The following is a 20,531-nucleotide window of genomic DNA, read 5'->3' as shown; positions in this document are numbered from 1 at the left end:
AACCTACATGGGATACGGACTGTGCCCAACTTGATTATCCTGTACCTACCCCAGTGCTGAGTACAGTGTTTGGCACATACTAAGCTTAATAAATAACAAATACTGCAATTAACAGCATGGGGCTGAAAGACAGAGGACCTAGGTTCTAATCCTGCCTCTGCCACTTGCCTGCTGGGTGGCCTTGGGCAAGTCCGTTCTCTGTGCCTCAGTTTCCTCAGCTGTTAAATGGGGATTCAATACCTGTTGTCCCTCTCATGTGAGCCCTCTGTGGGACAGACACTATGTCCAACCCAGATAACTTACATCTATTCCAGTGCTTGATATACTACTTGGCACATAGTAAGTGCATAACAAATGCCACAATTATACAAAACTTTTCAAGGATCAGGATATCAAAAGGCAGACCCAAAATAGAGACAAACTCCACAAGTGATAAATACATCACTCAAAAAAGTACTATCTTCACATGCATACAGTTTGGAATGAATTGTCAGCTGCACATTCATCTTTTTCAGCCACACTTGTGGGTAGAGACAGGAGTCAACCATCAATATCATCATCTTCATCATCATCATCATCAATCGTATTTATTGAGCGCTTACTATGTGCAGAGCACTGTACTAAGCGCTTGGGAAGTACAAATTGGCAACATATAGAGACAGTCCCTACCCAACAGTGGGCTCACAGTCTAAAAGGGGGAGACAGAGAACAAAACCAAACATACTAACAAAATAAAATAAATAGAACAGATATGCACAAGAAAAATAAATCAATAAATAAATAGAGTAATACATATGTACAAACATATATACATATATACATATATAAGATATATATATCTTCAATAATGAAGGGCAGCTATATATGTGAATATTCAACGCTTCCTTAATGCATGCTTTCATGATGCATTCTGAATAGAATGTTGTTTGGGACACTTGTATCTGATCAGATAAAAACAGTAATTTCTACTAAATAAAGATTACCAAAAAGTCTGCATACCCAATGCACTGGGTATTCTGAATACAGCTGGTTGTCCCGAGGGGGTTGGGGGGTGGGGGTGTGTGTGGGTGTGTGTGGGTGTGTGTTTTCACATCTGACTATTTATATTTGTGCGGCTTGCACTGGGAGAAGTTGGTAAAGGGTATCTGTCCAATCCCTTGGCAGTGTCACCCAACTTTTTTGCCAATGTTAACTCTAGGCTACATCAAAAATATTTCTCTCCCATCCCAGCCTCACAATCTACAGTGTGATTTTGAACCAGCCAATTCCAAGCAAGAAAAAGCAAATCAGACACATAAAATTATACTTTTTGGTTAATCAAGGTGGACACACCCTCAAAGAAATCCATGATACTGAATCTTGTTTGATTACCTAAAAAAAGCCCCAACAAAATACTTTCTACCCGAAAACATCTTTAATCAATTGCTCATTAACTATCTGGGCAGAGAGTGCTACCTTTTAGCAGTGGAAACTGAGGAGACACAGTTTCAGAACAGCATAGCTTCATTTGCATGTCAAACATTTAACTCACTAGAAATTATTCTATATTCAGTTAGGATCTTCTGAGGAAATGAATTCCATTCCCACACCTACTGTCCATATAGCTTTGCCATGCAGAACTTACAATGAGAATGGATTGGTTGTAATTAATATCATTTTTCTTTCAAATTACCCCAGTGACAGATTTTAATTAATCACATGTTTTCCTCAAAAGAACCAAGTAGCAATATATTTAAAAAGCTTCATTCTCATAATTCTTTATCTTAAAGCACAATAGTTAACTGTAAACTTCATTTTGAGGAGAATACTATCTTACCTTCTTCTACTGGATAAAGTTTCTTCATGTTCCACATGAGCGACTTTTAATACTTTCTTGTCAATAAACAGATCTTCAGGATAATAAGCTGATCTATATTGCCTTGGTTGAGAATTGGTACATAATTTGCTAACCTGAAAGACAGAACCAATATGGTCAATTCACTTTCACAGAAATACTAGACACACACTGTGAGATGTACTTTGGCTTGTCTCAAGTTTCTTCTCCAGAAAAGAACAAAGATATATATTAAATGCTATTGGTAAAAATGCTTACTATGTGCCAGGCACTATACTAAGCGCTGGAGTAGGTGAGAGCTAATCAGATTGGTCACAGTCCATGTCCAATGTGGAGCTCACAGTCTATATCCCCATTTTACAGATGAGTTAACTGAGGCCCAGAGAAGTGAAGTGACTTGCCCAAGATCCCTCAGCAGACAGGGGGTAGAACAGAGATTAGACCCCAGGTCCTTCTGACTCCTATACCTGTGCTCTTTCTACGCCATGCCACTTTCCACAGGCCAGGCTGCTTTTCATCGTCTATTGACTGAATGACTTAACAGTAAAAAGTGTAATTCTAACAACAGGCAGGCTCGACCCTACTAAGGATCTTTGGGGCAACATTTAATAAAAGCAATCTATTTACCACTTTCAAAGAGCCCTTTCAATACTGAAGAATCCATTCGAAAGGCTCTAGGGGCAAAGGCCAAATTATACTGTTTCTTTTGTTGATACCTTTTATTGATTGAAAATATTCAACCTAGAGAATTCCTGAGTTTGGAAGCGGGGCATATGGAGAGTGCTCTCTGATGTTACATACACAGTTTGTTGCAAAGTTCATGTTAATTCAATAGTATATACTGAGCATCTACTGTATTCAAAACACTGGACTAAACACTGGGGAAAAATACAGAGATGAGAACTAAACTCAGCTCCTGGTTTCTAAAGGGGTTCATAATTTAACACTAAGTGCGGAAGGGGAGGAGGGCTCATAAAGGAAAGACAAAATAATAGAGAAGCACTTTGTTACCTACTAGGAAAAGCATGGGCCTGAAAGTCGGAGGACTTGGGCTCAAATCCAGTTCTGTCATTTGCCTGCTGTGTGACTTAAAGCAAGTCACTTGACTTCTCAGTTAACTCACTGGTAAAATGGGGATTCAGTGCCTCTTTTCCCTTCTACCTAAACTGAGAGCTCCATTTGGGACAGGGAGTGTATCTACTCCAGCACTTAGTACGCTGCTTGGCATAAAGTGCTTAACAAATGCAATAAGTATTCATTTTTAATAAATCATATAGGATTTTTATTGAAACATGTAGCCTTGCTCTCACATAAATACCCCAAGGGAGAAGGAACAATTACCAATCAATTGTTTAAATCCTCAGCTAGGAATAAGACACCAGGGGTGAAGTCTGCATTGTAATATGTCCGCTGACATATTACTTGGGGTAAAAACTGGGGGCTCAGGCGATTCCTTCCCAAGTTGGTATGAAATTTGGACTCCAAGCAACCAAGAACCAACTGAAGATTAAAAAATGGCTAGAATGTTATCCTGGCTTCCATTAAAACAGTCTTTTGGGGGAAATCCTTTGCAAAGATGCAATTTTTAAGTTTTCAGAATGACAGCAGTGTTGCCTTGCTTGTAACCATAATAATGGTTGGGTGATGCTGTGGATGAGAAGCACTCCTCAGCATATTACTCAACACATTTCCAAGAAAAGCATTCCATGTGAAACACATTCTCATAAACAGTGTGATAATCTGATCACATATTTTGGATGTAAGCCCTCCCCTTATACTTGTTCGGAGTAGTGCATAGAGCATGGACCTGGAAGTAAGAAGGTCATGGGTTCTAATTCTGGCTCTGCCACTCGTCTGTTGTGTGACCTTGGGTAAGTCACTTCACTTCTCTGTGCCTCAGTTCCCTCATCTCTAAAATGGGGATTAAGACTATGAGCCCCGTGTGGGACAGGGACTGTGTCCAACCCAATTATCTTGTACATACCCCAGCGCTTAGATCAGTGCCTGGCATATAGTAAGCACTTAACAAATACCATAATTACTATTTATTACTAGGCACTATAAATTTCTTCTGGTAGATTTGCTCCATTTTGCTGTCCAACATTACACCTCCCCACTCAACACTTTCATCACAATTTGGCTCTGACAAATACAGTGATCCTCCCTACTAATTGCTCTTCTTTTAGAGCTCTTTCACCACGGAGCTATTAAACTTACTGAGAGCATTTGCTCTCATGACTAAAAAGTTTACTTTGGCTTAAGCTCTTGCCTCCCCTTTCCTCAGATCAATCAATCAATCAATCAATCAATCAATCAATCGTATTTATTGAGCACTTACTGTGTGCAGAGCACTGTACTAAGCGCTTGGGAAGCACAAGTTGGCAACAACTGTGTGTTGTGTTGGACTTGGATGGCATAACTAGAAGCCTTATCAATTTAGCAAAGACAATGGCAGATCATAACTAATGCCATCTCTACTTTATCACAAAGTGCCCTTTGGTTGAAGAAGATGTGAGGCAACACCTTTAGAATAAAGTGCTAGATTTACATATCTACATGAACATTAACTCAAAATATTCACTATCAGTGCATATTTACATTACTATTTGATCAACTATATTGACTGTTTATTACTGTTTCTTAATGTATTTATTTTGGTTTGGTCAATTTTTAGGATCTTGGGAACACACTGTGCACTTTCTAATATTTCCTATGGGAAACTATACCGCATTTAGAGTTCTTTGGCTTAGCACTTTATTTTCATGGATCCAATAAAGAGCACTAACAATACAGTACAACAGTGCATTGGATAATCAGTTTCAGGGGGCTCACCTCAAGAATGCCTTTAATATGGACACATTCTTAGAATGATTTAGTTTTAAGGTAGAGTAGCAATCAAGCTAAAAGCAAGGGAAGAGACACAAACTTGATGCCCTCCAAAATTGGCTTTGGCATAATTAGTTTCAGTAATTCCACCACTGACCCTCCAGAGACCTCAAAATGGGTCCCACTGTCACCAATCAATGGCATTTATTGAGCTCTTACCCCGTTCAGAGTACTGTACTAAGCTCTTGGGAGAGTGCAGTATAAAACAGTAAGTAGAGACAATCCCTGCCCACAAGGAGATAACTAACTAGAGGGGGGGACAGACACCAAAATAAATTATGATAGTAAGCACTGTATGGCTGGGGGAGAGGTGAATATCAAAATGCTTAAAAGGAACACACCTAACTGCACAGGCTATGCAGAAAGAAGGGCTTTATACAGGAACGCTTAATCGATGAAGGCCTCTTGGCGAAGATATGATTCTAGTAATGCTTTGAAAATACGGAGAATGGAAGGGGCCTCATGCTAAAGTGCTTAGAACTGTGCACTGCAGCCAGTGGGTTTTAACTACATTTCTTTACTACTACTAACTTCCCAAACTCTCCTCACAGCCTTGTGAGGTGTGAGTTTCATTCATTCATTCATTCAATCAATCATATTTATTGAACGTTTACTGTGTGCACAGCACTGTACTAAGTGCTTGGGAAGTACAAGTCGGCAACATATAGAGATGGTCCCTATCCAACAATGGGCTCACAGTCTAGAAGGGGTAGACAGACAACAAAACAAAACATGCAGACAGGTGTCAAAATTGTCAGAACCAATAGAATTATATCTACATGCACATCATTAACAAAATAAATAGAATAGTAAATATGTGCAAGTAAAATAAATAAAGTAATAAATCTGTACAAATATATGCAAGTGCTGTGGGTAAGGGAAGGAGGTAGGGTGGGGGGGATGGGAAGGAGGAGGGGAAAAGGGGGCTCAGTCTGGAAAGGCCTCCTGGAGGAGGTGAGCTCTCAGTAGGGCTTTGAAGGGAGGAAGAGAGCTAGCTTGGCGGATGTGTGGAGGGAAGGAATTCCAGGCCAGGGGAAGGACTTGGGCCGCTGACAGGTCGAGGAGGATTAGGATAGAGTAGGAGCCATTGGATTTGGCAAGAAGGAGGTGACAGGTTTCAATCTGGTGACCCGGAACTAAAATATTTTTGTTACTACCTAACAGGTTTTTGTTCAATCGTTTTTATTAAGCGCTGTGTGCAGAGCACTGTACTAAGTGCTTGGGAAAGTACAACAATAAACAGTGACATTTTCTGCCCACAAAGAGCTCACAGTGTAGAGTCTAGGTGTGAAAAGCAAAAAGGGCTGTTTCCTGATTTGGAATATTTTAGAAGGGGAAGAATGACCCCAGATTAGCCTCTTTTGTTTTTATACATTAATTCAATACTGGGGGAAGAGTGGAGAGAAAGGAAAGTTAATATCATGAAAGGCAGAGACTGCAGAGAAGGTTGGTAGGCTACAGGCTCTTTTCAATTCAACTGACCTTCCCCATTCAGCAAATCTTAAAATAATACTTAATGAATACTATTGCAGTTGTAAGCTCTTCAGTACTCTAATTACTACCAAATTTATAAATCTATCCCTGAGAAATAAAATTGCAAAGCATAACAATCATGAGTAATTTAAAAATGCATACTTTTTTAAAAAGGACTATGATATCAGCAGAAAAGGACCCTAGCCCAGATGAAATTTATCATAGGAGCAAAAGCTATTTACAGCTTGGGACAGTGAGCTGCTGTGAATAAGTCTGAAGGTTCTTAATTCATAAACAATAAATGGAATAAAGCAAAAGCTAACTGGAACCCAAGAAGTAGCAAAAAAGCCAGTGATGGCATAAGGAGGGTAAGCAGCCACCTATGATGCTGCTTCATGACTGAGGTAATTTATCAAATTTATCAGTGCAAGAAAGCAATTCCAAGAACTCAAGTGGACTAACCTCAGGAGCACAGCAGCAAAACGCTGACACCGCAGAGCCAAGAGATACTTTTCACAGTCCAAACGGCAGTGAGGTATTTGTGCCACTCCAATTTTCCACACTCAAAGGGGCAGTTCCAGGGGGCTTATCCTCTCCTTTAGGGTCTCCATGGGATATGGGTAAGAATGTGCACCAGGGACTGATTCTGTATAAATGCTTCTGGGATATATGGCTATATCTCATATATGTGTGTGTATACATGTATGTATGTAATATGAACACATTTGTATATGTTAAAGACAGATAGATACAGAGAGATAGATTAGATGGACATATAGAAAGATCCAAACTATAAAGAGATTACATATATATAATCATATATATATATATAACATATATATATGAACACACTCAAAAATACATATTTCTGTGAGGGTGGTCAATAGAAAAACTTGTTTTCAACTAGTCTGCGCCCTGCTGATACAGATATGGCTCCAAACACTTGCATGTTCGGCACTGGGCCTCCCCTCACCACAGTTCCTCATAACAATACTAATGTTATTTGTTGAGCACTCATTGAGGGCAGCGCATTATAATAAGAGAGTGGGAAAGTACAAGCATGAGATGAGTTCCCTTCCCACAGAGAACTTATTCTCCAACAGGGAGGCAGGTGTACAGCTGTTTACAAATTGAGTACTTCACAAACCGTTCCAAGGCCTGAGCCTGGCTGAGGAACACAATAGCATGGAAGCAAGTGAGGGTGCCTAGGATTCTCCCAAAGAAATAGTGTAAGTCCAGGAGGATTTGGGTGAAATTCCACATAAATGGCATCCACACTGTTCACAGTCAGTTACAGATTAAACGCTCAGTACAGTGCTTTGCACACAATAAGTGCTCAAATCCACATTATCACGTCAATCAGCATGCCAATGCAATGCATTCGACTAGACTTACACTTCAGGATCCAAGACTGGCTGAAACTGACCCAACAATGGGCTCACAGTCTAGAAGGGGTTGACAGACAACAAAACAAAACAAGTAGATAGGTGTCAAAACCGTCAGAATAAATAGAATTATAGCTATATGCACATCATTATTAAAACAGAGTACTAAATGTGTACAAGTAAAATAAAGTAATAAATATGTACAAATATATACAAGTGCTGTGGGGAGGGGAAGGGGGTAGGGCAGAGGGAGGGAGCGGGGACAACAGGGAGGAGAGGAGGGGCTCAGTCTGGGAAGGCCTCCTGGAGAAGGTGAGCACTCAGTAAGGCTTTGAAGGGAGGAAGAGAGCTAGTTTGGCAGATGTGTGGAGGAAGGGCATTCCAAGCCAGTGGAAGGACGTATGCCGGGGTCGATGGCGAGACAGGCAAGAACAAGACACAGTGAGGAGGTTAGTGGCAGAGGGGCAGAGGCAACTATTTGGATGCCTACTTCCCAAGCGCTTAGTACAGTGCTCTGCACACAGAAAGTGCTCAATAAATGAGACTGAATGAATGAATGAATGTCACCCACCCTCTTGACACATCCCACCTAGTGAAGCTAGACTGAGGAGAGAACAGCTTTCTCTGCTAGTGGACCAACTTCACCATTTGTGATCTTGTCTCGCCAGCTGATGTTGAGGATGGTTCATGGGTGACACTGACAGAACCCCATTCAAGAAGTTGCAAGAAGTCAGATGAATGTGGTGGACTCAGAACTCATAGCCATAAAGAAGGCTAGGCAGCATAATAACTCTGCAGGCTCTACTATTCCTCTGCTGTGTGACTTTGAGCAAGTCACTTCATTTCTCTGGACCTCAGTTCCCTAATCTGTAAAATGGGAATAAAATGTTCATTCTCTCTCCTGTTTAGACCATAATCTCCATGTGGGGGCAGGGGCTGTGTGTGCTCTGAATACCTTGTATCTACCCCAGTGCTCAGAATAGTGCTTGGAACATAATAAGTGCTTACTAAAAAACAGAATTTTACTTCGGGTGTCCCACAACTTGTCACATTAAATAATAATAATAATAATAACTATTATTATTATGGTATTTATTAGGTGCTTAACTATGTGCCAAGCACTGTTCTAAGTGCCAGGGTAGATACAAGGTAATCAGGTTGTCCCATGTGGGGCTCACAAACTTAATCCACACTTTACAGTTGAGATAAGAGGCACAGAGAAGTTAAGTGGCTTGCCTAAGGTTACACAGCAGACACAAGGTGGAGGTGAGATTGGAACCCATGTCCTCTGACTCCCAAGCCCGTGCTCTTTCCATTAAGTGCCTCTAGGTTTGCATGTCACAGCAGGGATCTCTGTGAGCCCCCCACCTCCACAAGAGATCTCCTCTCCTGAGATCCCTTCAGAATCAAGAGATGCTGACCATAAATCTACAAAAAATTAAAAATCAAGAGGGACTGTAATTGCTGTTGAAGTAGTACTTATTTTCCAGCAAATGGATTTTTCATTTCTGAGTTATATTCACTGAAACGACTTGAAGGAGTCCCATAAGCTCCAAATTTTGGGGGGTTTCTAGGACGTCAGGAAATGAGCAAAGGTGAGCCCACTGTTGGGTACGGAGTGTCTCTATATGATGCCAAACTGTGCTTTCCAAGCACTTAGTAGAGTGCTCTGCACACAGTAAGAGCTCAGTAAATACGACTGACTGAATGAAATGAATAAAAATGGTGGTATTTACTCAGTGCTTATTATTTGCCAAACACTGTATTAAGCCCTGGAGTAGTTACAAGATAATCAAGTTGGAAATAGTCCATTGTCCCTCTTTGGGCTCACAGTCTAAATAGGAGAAATAATAGGTACTTAAGACCCATTTCACCAATGAGGAAACTGAGGCATAGAGAAATTAAGTGACTTGCCCAAGGTCACAGAGCTGGCAGGTAGCCATTCCAGGATTAGGACCTCGGTCTGTGCCCCTTCCAGTAGGGCACGTTGCTTCCTGAATTAGGAAGTTGACAATTAGGATTCATGTCCATATCACCATTAACAGAATTATCTACATGACATGTTTAACATCAATTGTTAGGTTGGGCTACAAAAACAATCTAAGGAATGCAATCAGCAATGCAGTATGGTAATGGAGCTTCATAAGGCAGGACATGAAAAGATACTGGATGGAAACAGAACTTCTAAACAGCTACTTTAAGATGAGATAGAATAACCCCAAGTAGGAAGGATAAAAGAAACATTATGGTGAAGCATAATCTCAGAGGATGTCACAGAATAATGTACTTCAGCAAGTCAGTAATGGCAGAAAAACCAGATCATTTTGCAGCAACCAGGCATGACTTGACTCATTTTAAACTGAGGCTCTGGGAAAGTGCGATGTTGAGGCGTAATTATAGTGTTGGACCATTTATGTAGAAAATGCAAAGGCACAGAAAGAACTATCTTTACACGTCTCAACTGTGAAAGATTACCAATCATTCATCAATCACTTTTTTAATTGCACTGACATACATTGATAAAGTTTTCTGATACAGCATTATCTAAATGGAAAGGACAAGTACAGAGAACTCACTTTTCATACAATCATTCATCCAATCATATTTATTGATCACTACTGCGGGCAAACCACTGTACTAAGTGTCTGGGAGGGTACAATCAAACAATAAACAAACATGTTCCCTGCCCACAACAAGCTTACAATCTAGAGGGGGAGACAGACATTAATATACATAATTGAACACGAAACGCAGTAAAAAATATTTTTCCATGTTCCAGCTGTACTGACACTTACTGTAACTGTGAGATTTTTCATTTTTGCTATTTTTTAAAAAATAGCAAATTGTTTCTGCATTCTAAGTGGATAGCTTTGTTACAGTTAACCTTTACTTAAACTTGACATGCAATTTCCATTTGGTCTTTCAGAAATTTCTCTTAGTCATATATTCTTTTCTGGAGAAACTGCAAGTTTCCCAGGAGGCTGACTCCATTCTTCCAATATTTTCTGATAAAATCTCCTATACTCTTGCGATTCATGTACACCATTTCATACTTATTTGGGCCCCACATTTGAACTACTATAGGCAGACATTGGATAGGATCCAGGGGAGGGTAAATAAAAAATAAAAGGTTGGAAAATAGGCCTTGTCTGAAGGGGCTAAAATAACTGTTTACTTAGCCTGGATACCAGAAGCTGAGGAGAGGCATTACTACAGTTTTCTAATTTGACGGGATGTTGGGGGAAAAAGATCAGCAGCTTGTCTCTGTTTCACCAGAAAGTGATGGCCAGAGGACATATGTTCACCCAGCAGGACGAAAATCCAAAGGGTAAGAGGTGTGTAGCACTGGGACTGCTTATCAATTAAATTTACAAAGTTGACAGTCCTTAAAATCTTTCAGAATACATTAGTTTGAGGCATCACTGGATTGCACTCTTGCACTCAAGAGGGCTACTACACTGGATGATTACCTGAAGTTCCCACTAGTCCTATAATTCTTTGATTATTCTGTTATAAATGAGATTTACTGCCATTTGTCCTCATCATATGGTATTTAAAGGAACTCCAGGTGTGTTCTTAGTAAGTCATTTATGCTAAGAAGATACCAGAAACTCTCTAATTACTGAAAAGTTGAGGACAAACTGATTTTGGATGCTGAAATATTTTGTACTGCAGAGGGAGGGAGGTGATTGGGTTTCAAGGAGATTCACTGGACCTAGGTGCAGGGCTGGACTAAAGCAGAGGCTTAGGGGACTCATCCCCGGACCCCAAACTAAAGGGGGGGGCGCCCTGATTACTGACACTGGAGATGCGGTTCTACCCACACACCCCTGGCCCTATTAACAAGGCCTTCCCTTGGGAAGGCCTTATCTTCCCTCCTTATCTTCCCTCCCAAACCCTGCCCTCTCCCTGACTTTCCCATCACTGTTGACGGCACTACCATCCTTCCCGTCTCACAAGCCCGCAACCTTGGTGTCATCCTCGACTCTGCTCTCTCGTTCACTCCTCACATCCAATCTGTCACCAAAAACTGCCGCTCTCACCTCCACAACATCGCCAAGATCCTCCCTTTCCTCTCCATCCAAACCGCTACCCTGCTGGTTCAGTCTCTCATCCTATCCCGACTGGATTACTGCTGATCTCCCATCCTCCTGTCTCTCCCCACTTCAATCTATACTTCACACTGCTGCCTGGATCATCTTTGTGCAGAAATGCTCTGGGAATGTTACTCCCCTCCTCAAAAATCTCCAGTGGCTACCAATCAACCTACACATCAGGCAAAAACTCCTCACTCTCAGCTTCAAGGCTCTTCATCACCTTGCCCCCTCCTACCTCACCTCCCTTCTTTCCTTCTACAGTCCAGCCCACACCCTCCGCTCCTCGGCCACTAACCTCCTCACTGTGCCTCGTTCTCGCCTGTCCCACCATCGACCCCCGGCCCACATCCTCCCCCTGGCCTGGAATGCCCTCCCTCCATACATACGCCAAGCTAGCTCTCTTCCTCCATTCAAAGCCCTACTGAGAGCTCATCTCATCCAGGAGGCCTTCCCAGACTGAGCCCCCTCCTTCCTCTCCCCCTCCCCATCCCCCCGCCCTACCTCCTTCCCCTCCCTAAAGCACCTATATATATGGATTGAGGGGTGGGAGGCAGAGGAGGAGCCTGCCAAAGAAAAGGAGCTGTCAGAGGCGGGGAACTTGGAGAAGACTGTGTCAATGAAGCCAAGTTTGGATAATGTTTTGTTGTCTGTCTCCCCCTTCTAGGCTGTGAGCCCGTTGTTGGGTAGGGACTGTCTCTATATGTTGCAGGCTTGTACTTCCCAAGCGCTTAGTATAGTGCTCTGCACACAGTAAGCGCTCAATAAATATGACTGACTGAATGAATGAATGTTTGTACAGATTTATTACTCTATTTTACTTGTACATTTTTACTATTCTATTTATTTTATTTTGTTAATATGTTTTGTTTTGTTGTCTGTCTCCCCCTTGTAGACTGTGAGCCCGGTGTTGGGTAGGGAACGTCTCTATATGTTGCCAACTTGTACTTCCTAAGTGCTTAGTACAGGGCTCTGCACACAGTAAGCGCTCAATAAATACGATTGAATGAATGAATGAATGGTGACATAGAGAAGCAGCGTAGCTCTGTGGAAAATGCACGGGCTTTGGAGTCAGAGATCACAGGTTCAAATCCCAGCTCTGCCAATTGTCAGCTGTGTGACTTTGGACAAGTCATTTCACTTCTCTGTGCCTCAGTTCCCTCATCTGTAAAATGGGGATTAAGACTGTGAAACCCAAGTGGGACAACATGATCACCCTGTAACCTCCCCAGAGCTTAGAACAGTGCTTTGCACATAGTAAGTGCTTAATAAATGCCATTAAAAAACAAAATAGGATGGTGTCCAAAACAGATCTTCCCAAAGTGGCCACCACATAGATAGGACATCTGAGAGGGTGGAGAGCAGGTGTTAACCTGCAGTCCCCTCCGTCTGACCACCTCCCTCCATGACTCCCTCTACACAGGCAGTGGCCATTTTCAAATCTCTGTTCTGCAAAGAAAATGAAAGTGGATGGAAGAGCACGGGCTTCAGGACTGACCCTGACTTTGTCCCAGCCATTGCCCCACATTTTCCCAGCTGGGGAGACAGGCCCAGTAGCCCACACTGGATAGCTACTTGACCTCACAGTTAGAAACTCCAAATATAAGTTACCCAAATGTTTAGTTAAAATAAATTCCAGTTCCATGAGGGTTTGCTGAATCTGTATTTGTAAGAACTTAAAGAATTTAAAATTAAATTTTCACAGTGGCATAGTTATATACTCAATTATACTTTCGTGATCGACTTAGGGGACATATTACTTGTGCTATTTGTATAAGAGCCGGCCGCTGGTGAATTTTTAAGGTTTAAAAGTTAACTTAATAGTGAACTCCAGTCTATTATTCTAATGCCATTATAAAATTCAGTTTAATTAAATCCTAAAAGGTTTAAAACAAAATATACAATAAAATTATGTGATTTCGAACATAAGCTTTTTAATAGTAGTGCCCTGCACATTTAACATTTCTACAGGTATAATAAAAATGCTAATATATGTTAATGTTTAGTCTGTGGTTAATGTTTTGTCTTGTTAATTTCCCCAGGGTTTTTATTACTGATTTAAATCTGCCACACTACTCAACTGATTGCATTGCTTTTCACAAACTGCAAGGCAGTATCTCAAAAGAATACTGATTAACAGAAGTGAATAAACATTTAGCTTGGTGAACCTTTCTTATTACATGCTTGTAATCATTATATACATTTTCTCACTAAGATGAGCAGGGCAGATATTTCCCACTTATTTTTCCCCATAGAAAATATTCAAATAAGCATAAAATTAATTTATAACTCTTCTTTACAGAAGCTCATCATTATTAACTAATGATTGATCTGATTTTCGAGCACAGAGGATAATGAAGCAACTCAGTGTCTTAATGTATATGCTGTCTTCTTTCCCAGACATTTTCCAGTGTCTCATTATTAATTAATTGACTGTTAAAATAAAAACCCTCTAATAAACTTTAATATATTACAGATCAAGTAACTTCAAGTAACTACCAGTCATCATTCAAACTTTCCAACAGAGACATTTCCCCAAATAAATTGAAACTGATTCTGGAACTCGAGGAAATGACCTACTCTTCGTGCCCAGGAGTTGGTTCAATAATACATTTCCCTTGAATAATGCAACATTCAATGCATACTAAGCATAGCAACACAAATGCTTGGCATAACAATACTGTTGTTACATAAATTCAATGAATGAGCCCTTTACTGTCTACTGACATGTAGCCTACATGTCTCCTGAAGATATCAAACTATATATATAACCATCTGTGTCATCAGAAACATTTTTACCACCTACAGTCTGAAGAACAACTAGACAGGTACTTAATGAAGAAAGTATTACAGTACAATAGAATTCATTTTTGTACTAAATCTTGGATGAAAAATTACACAAATTGCTTAAGTGGAGGCTTTCCATCAACTAACACATAAAAGGAGGCTCTTAGATTAAAGAGGACACCATTGGAAGGAGAGAAAATAATTAAGGAAAAAGGTGATTTTGGAGCTTCTGGTTAGAAACGGGACATGGTTGTCCACCTTGACACAACCCACGAAGCCTCCCCTCCAGAGAGATTTGTGTATGTGCTGAGCAAACCTCAGGGAAAGAAATAGGAAGAATAGGGAAAGAAAAAAATCTAGTTCCAGATATAACTAGTCTCTTATGGAAATAGAGTTGTGAACCAAGTGTTTTTCTTATATTTAACAGAGAGATCCATAAAATCACTCTGAGATGTTGGCTGATTGTTATATTTTCCACCAGACATTAGAAAAAAACGTTTGAAGCAGAGTGGTCTAACGGAAAGAGCACAGGCCTCAGAGTTAGAGGCCCCGGGTTCTAAGCCTGGCTTCACCGCTTCTCTGTTAGATAATCTTGGGCAAGTCACTTAGCTCCTTTGTGTCTGAGGGGATTAAGACTCTAAACCCTAAGTGGAACAGAAACTGTATCCAACCTAATTACCTTGTTTCTACCCCTAATAATAATAGTAGTAATAATAATTTTGGTGCTTGTTATACATTTACTATGTGCTGGGTACTGTACTCTCAGAGCTTAAAATAGTGCTTGGCACACAGTAAGTGCTTAACAAATACCATAATTATATTATTATACAAAATAATCAGGTCCTAGGCTCAAAGTCTAATTAGGGAGGAGGATTTCACTCTGAAGTTAGTACTTAAATACCATCAAAAAAATGACAACACATTTAAAGCTACAGAGTTCATAAATCATCAGTCAACCAATCAATGGTACATACTGAGCACTTATTGGGTGCACAGCACTGTACTAAGCACTAGGGAGTGGACAACAAGAGTACAGTACAATTCAAGAATCACTGCTACAGTACAATTTTCACTGCTGTACAGATAACCTAGCTGTTGTCCAATGTATCTGCAAAAATCTGGAATGCTTGAGGCCTTTCCAGATTTAAACATTTCCAGATTTAAAAAAAAAAAAGGATTCCTGGGTGACATGTAGATGAGAGGAGGGTGTGATGAAAAATGAATCACAGCTACCACCACATGCATCACTTCCAAACAACTTCTGCAGTCAAATGCACAGTGGTTACACTGAAGTTCTACTGCCCTTGGCAATTTTCAAGGGCTCCATGCTAGTCTAACATGATATTGTCTTATTTCTTGCTACCACCATCCTAAGACTCCTAGATTTGGAACCACTGAAAAGCTTGGGAATCATCCAAATTTCAGCTAATGACTTCTATGATCTGGGCTGGCCTGGTGAACTGTCATAATACGGTAGAGGGGGGATAAGAATAGGACCAAGGAGAAAGAAATGTGACACTTCAGGAGAAAGAAGAACACAGCGGATAGGTAGGAACAGTACAAGAGTAATGAGCGTTTTTTCTCAAGCCCTGCAGATACTAACCTAGCAGCAGTTGAAGAGAAGAGGAAAAAATGTTCTCGATTTCTTAAATTTCCTGACTATTCTTATATTATACTCTCCCAAGTGCTTACTACAGTACTCTGCACACAGTAAGAGCTCAATACGACTGACTGACTTCCGATGTCTGGACTCTTGAGGTTGCACTAGCTGTGTGTCTTCACCTAAGAAGCAATCTTCCTTGTCACAATGCAGTAAATATTCATACTTAATATTCTATTATTAGCTTATCCTTCCAATGCTTTCAGCAGTTTCAATTGGTTTTTCAGGCTCAATTCTGGTTCAAGTTGAACCTCAGAATCTAGTCCTTCCCTGATTTCTTCTCCCTAAATTTTGTCATTGTCCCTCACAAAAAAACCCGATACTCCAAAATACTCAATCCATCTTCCTTGAATTCAGTACTTACCAAAACATTGTTCACTATTCTTAGTGTTTCATTCTTCACAGCTGGGACTCGAGGTGTTTCCTATTTCATCTGGACAACATCCCCTTTTCATTTGATCCTTGATTCCACTTCCTTTATCCACCCAATATTTACCCATTAAATAGACGGAACTTTGATCAACCTTCAATAATAATGCCATAAACACCTATCATGCCACAGCTTTCTCTGTCATTCTACCCTACTTTACTCTGGCTTTCTTCCTCAATTTATGGGAATTCTAGCTCTAATATATCCCCAAAATAACTTTTCAAGTCCATCTTGCTATAACCAAACTTCATAAAGCCAAAGAAGATTCCTCTCTTGAAGAGTTGACTTTTGCACAACATATATCTATTCTGATAACATTTTCTGCTACCAGATTATACTGAAGATTTCCAGCGATGAAAGTAATACATAGGATGTCATCTTCCACTGAGAATTCCTTAAATTCAATTCCACTAAGTTGGAGTTCCACTATTTGTTATAACCTTAGAAAATGTAGCATGTTTTGAAAAAGCAGGCAGTACAAATGATATTTGATGTGATATTAGTATCTCAATTTCTGGAAAGTTTGAATGATAATAACATTTTCCCATCATACTTTCCCCTTTAAATCAAGAGCTTAAATATTTTTCTGATCCATATTCCCTGGCTGTCAGTTATACAACTGTAGATATTTTGTCTCATTTCCCAATAATTCCTAATTTTTAATGTGATAAATTTATGGCAAATACATTTAATATCTCACTCATCTCTTACATTTGGTGACATCATGATGACACATGGGTGTCATCTCTACGCTGATGACACCCAGATCTACATCTCTGCCCCTGCTCTCTCCCCCTCCCTCCAGGCTCGCATCTCCTCCTGCCTTCAGGACATCTCCATCTGGATGTCCGCCCGCCACCTAAAGCTCAACATGTCGAAGACTGAGCTCCTTGTCTTCCCTCCCAAACCTTGTCCTCTCCCTGACTTTCCCATCTCTGTTGACGGCACTACCATCCTTCCCGTCTCACAAGCCCGCAACCTTGGTGTCATCCTCGACTCCGCTCTCTCATTCACCCCTCACATCCAAGCCGTCACCAAAACCTGCCGGTCTCAGCTCCGCAACATTGCCAAGATCCGCCCTTTCCTCTCCATCCAAACCGCTACCCTGCTCATTCAAGCTCTCATCCTATCCCGTCTCGACTACTGCACCAGCCTTCTCTCTGATCTCCCATCCTCGTGTCTCTCTCCACTTCAATCCATACTTCATGCTGCTGCCCGGATTATCTTTGTCCAGAAACGCTCTGGGCATATTACTCCCCTCCTCAAAAATCTCCAGTGGCTACCAATCAATCTGCGCATCAGGCAGAAACTCCTCAGCATGGGCTTCAAGGCTGTCCATCACCTCGCCCCCTCCTACCTCACCTCCCTTCTCTCCTTCTACTGCCCAGCCCGCAACCTCCGCTCCTCCATCGCTAATCTCCTCACTGTACCTCGTTCTCGCCTGTCCCGCCGTCGACCCCTGGCCCACGTCATCCCCCGGGCCTGGAATGCCCTCCCTCTGCCCCTCGGCCAAGCTAGCTCTCTTCCTCCCTTCAAGGCCCTGCTGAGAGCCCACCTCCTCCAGGAGGCCTTCCCAGACTGAGCCCCTTCCTTCCTCTCCCCCTCGTCCCCCTCTCCATCCCCCCATCTTACCTCCTTCCCTTCCCCACAGCACCTGTATATATGTATATATGGTTGTACATATTTATTACTCTATTTATTTATTTATTTTACTTGTACATTTCTATCCTATTTATTTTATTTTGTTGGTATGTTTGGTTCTGTTCTCTGTCTCCCCCTTTTAGACTGTGAGCCCACTGTTGGGTAGGGACTGTCTCTATGTGTTGCCAATTTGTACTTCCCAAGCGCTTAGTACAGTGCTCTGCACATAGTAAGCGCTCAATAAATACGATTGATTGATTGATTACATTTATCCACATATTTCCTTCATATATTCATGAAAATACAAATACATCCAATTTCAGTAAGCCTTTGAAAAACTACCCCTATCCATTCATTCATTCATTGGTATTCACTGAATTCCTACTATGTATGAAGCACAGTACCAAAGCACTGGTCTTAAATAAAATAAAAAAATAAACAGGACTCAATCCCTGCCTTCAAGGATCTCACAATTTTAGAGGGGGCTGGGAGGTTGGTGATAAGCATATTAGAAATAATTTAATGCATCTATTCAACTTAATTCATGTCTAAACCCAGGGTAAGGGGCATTCTTTGAGACACAGCCTAAGCTAATTTCACTCACATGTTTTCTACTGGTTATCTTGATTTTTCTAAGAAAAAAAATTGAACCCCAAAGTGACATCTATTTGGAAAAACAGTTGATTCCTGCCCTTTAGGCACATAGTTCACCTCGTTAAAGAGAAATGAGTTTCTTTTAATATTTTCATTTAGTTCTCTGGGCCAAAACATAATCAAGGCAACCACCTATTTTTTTCTCTACTATCAGTAATGAATATACCCATTCCCCAGGCCTGTCTGCTTCATTTTTCCTTGCATTTCTACTTAATGTCAATCAATTAATAGTACCTATTGAGTGCTTACTACGTGCAGAACACTGTAATAAATGCTTGGGAGAGTACAATCCAACAAAATTAACAGACACATTCCCTGTCCATAACAAGCTTACAGTCTACAGGGGGAGACAGACATTAATATGTATAGTTCCTTCTTTACTTTTTCTAGTAAAGTTAACTATATTGCCCTACATCTATATCACTGGATTATAATAACTTTTCAAATAATAATAATAATAATGGTATTTGTTAAGCGCTTACTATGTGCCAAGTACTGTTCTAAGCACTGGGGCAGATACAAGGTAATCAGGTTGTCCCACGTGGGGCTCACAGTCTTCATCCCCATTTTACAGATGAGGTAACTGAGGCACAGAGAAGTTAAGTGACTTTCCCAAAGTCACACAGCTGACAAGTGGCAGAGACAGGATTAGAATCCATGACCTCTGACTCCCAAATCCATGCTCTTTTCACTAAGCCAACTGCTTCTCACAGTGAGACTTTCCCCAAGAATAGAGACTGTCTCATTCCCACCTGTGTATTGTCTCCCAGTGCTTAGAACAGTGCTTTACACACAGTAAATGCTTAATACTATTACTACCACTTGCATGTGCTTCTGTTCTTTTAACTATTTCCTGATATCTATCTTCAACCTTTTCATTACTTTCTTTGTTTAGTGATACACTTTTATATAAAGTAGCAAAACTTCTCTGGGCCTCATTTCCCTCATCTGTAAAATGGGGATGAAGACTGTAAGTCCCCCATGGGACAACCTGATCACTTTGTAGCCTCCCCAGTGCTTAGAACAGTGCTTTGCACATAGTAAGCACTTAGTAAATGCCATCATTATTATTATTACTAGGAGCTTAGCACTGTACAATGTCCTTGAGCTGTTTGACATCTAATGTCAATCTAAAGGCCTTACCTCCTTCCCCTTCCCACAGCACCTGTATATATGTATATATGTTTGTACGTATTTATTACTCTATTTATTTATTTTATTTGTACATATTTATTCTATTTATTTTATTTTGTTAATATGTTTTGTTTTGTTGTCTGTCTCCTCCTCCTGTCCAGCTCCTCCTAGACTGTGAGCCCGCTGTTGGGTAGGGACCGTCTCTATATGTTGCCAACTTGTACTTCCCAAGCGCTTAGTACAGTGCTTTGCACACAGTAAGCGCTCAATAAATACGATTGAATGAATGAATGAACCATGTTTGTAGTCCCCGAGTTGCTACACTCTTTTCCCTAACTACAATAAATTGTACTATTTCCTTATCTTTAAATTGATTTACGTATGGCAAGAATTCATGGGTAAAACACTGTTTTCTTGAAAGGCTCTGAGTAGTATATTTAAACATTCGTATTGTTCTGGTTTAACTTTTAACCGGTCGTAAATCTGTTATGCTCTAATATACACTTAGGGACCAGGAACAAGCAAAAATCTCAGCTTCAATTACAAAACAACT

At 40.7% G+C, this 20,531-nt stretch overlaps 1 protein-coding gene across 1 annotated transcript in view; it reads right to left on the bottom strand.

The window, feature by feature from the left end:
* GPC3 (glypican 3) overlaps positions 1–20,531 on the bottom strand; it is a 432,499-nt gene that overhangs the window by 165,121 nt on the left and 246,847 nt on the right. Inside the window, exon 4 of the mRNA XM_038748017.1 lies at positions 1,817–1,950. Within this exon, the coding sequence (XP_038603945.1) occupies positions 1,817–1,950 (134 nt within the window). The remainder of the gene's footprint in view (positions 1–1,816; positions 1,951–20,531) is intronic.

This window comes from Tachyglossus aculeatus, chromosome 6, assembly GCF_015852505.1.
Source record: "Tachyglossus aculeatus isolate mTacAcu1 chromosome 6, mTacAcu1.pri, whole genome shotgun sequence".
Lineage (NCBI taxonomy): Eukaryota > Metazoa > Chordata > Mammalia > Monotremata > Tachyglossidae > Tachyglossus > Tachyglossus aculeatus.
Note: the sequence above shows the minus strand (reverse complement) of the source record. Positions and strands in the feature narration are given on the sequence as shown.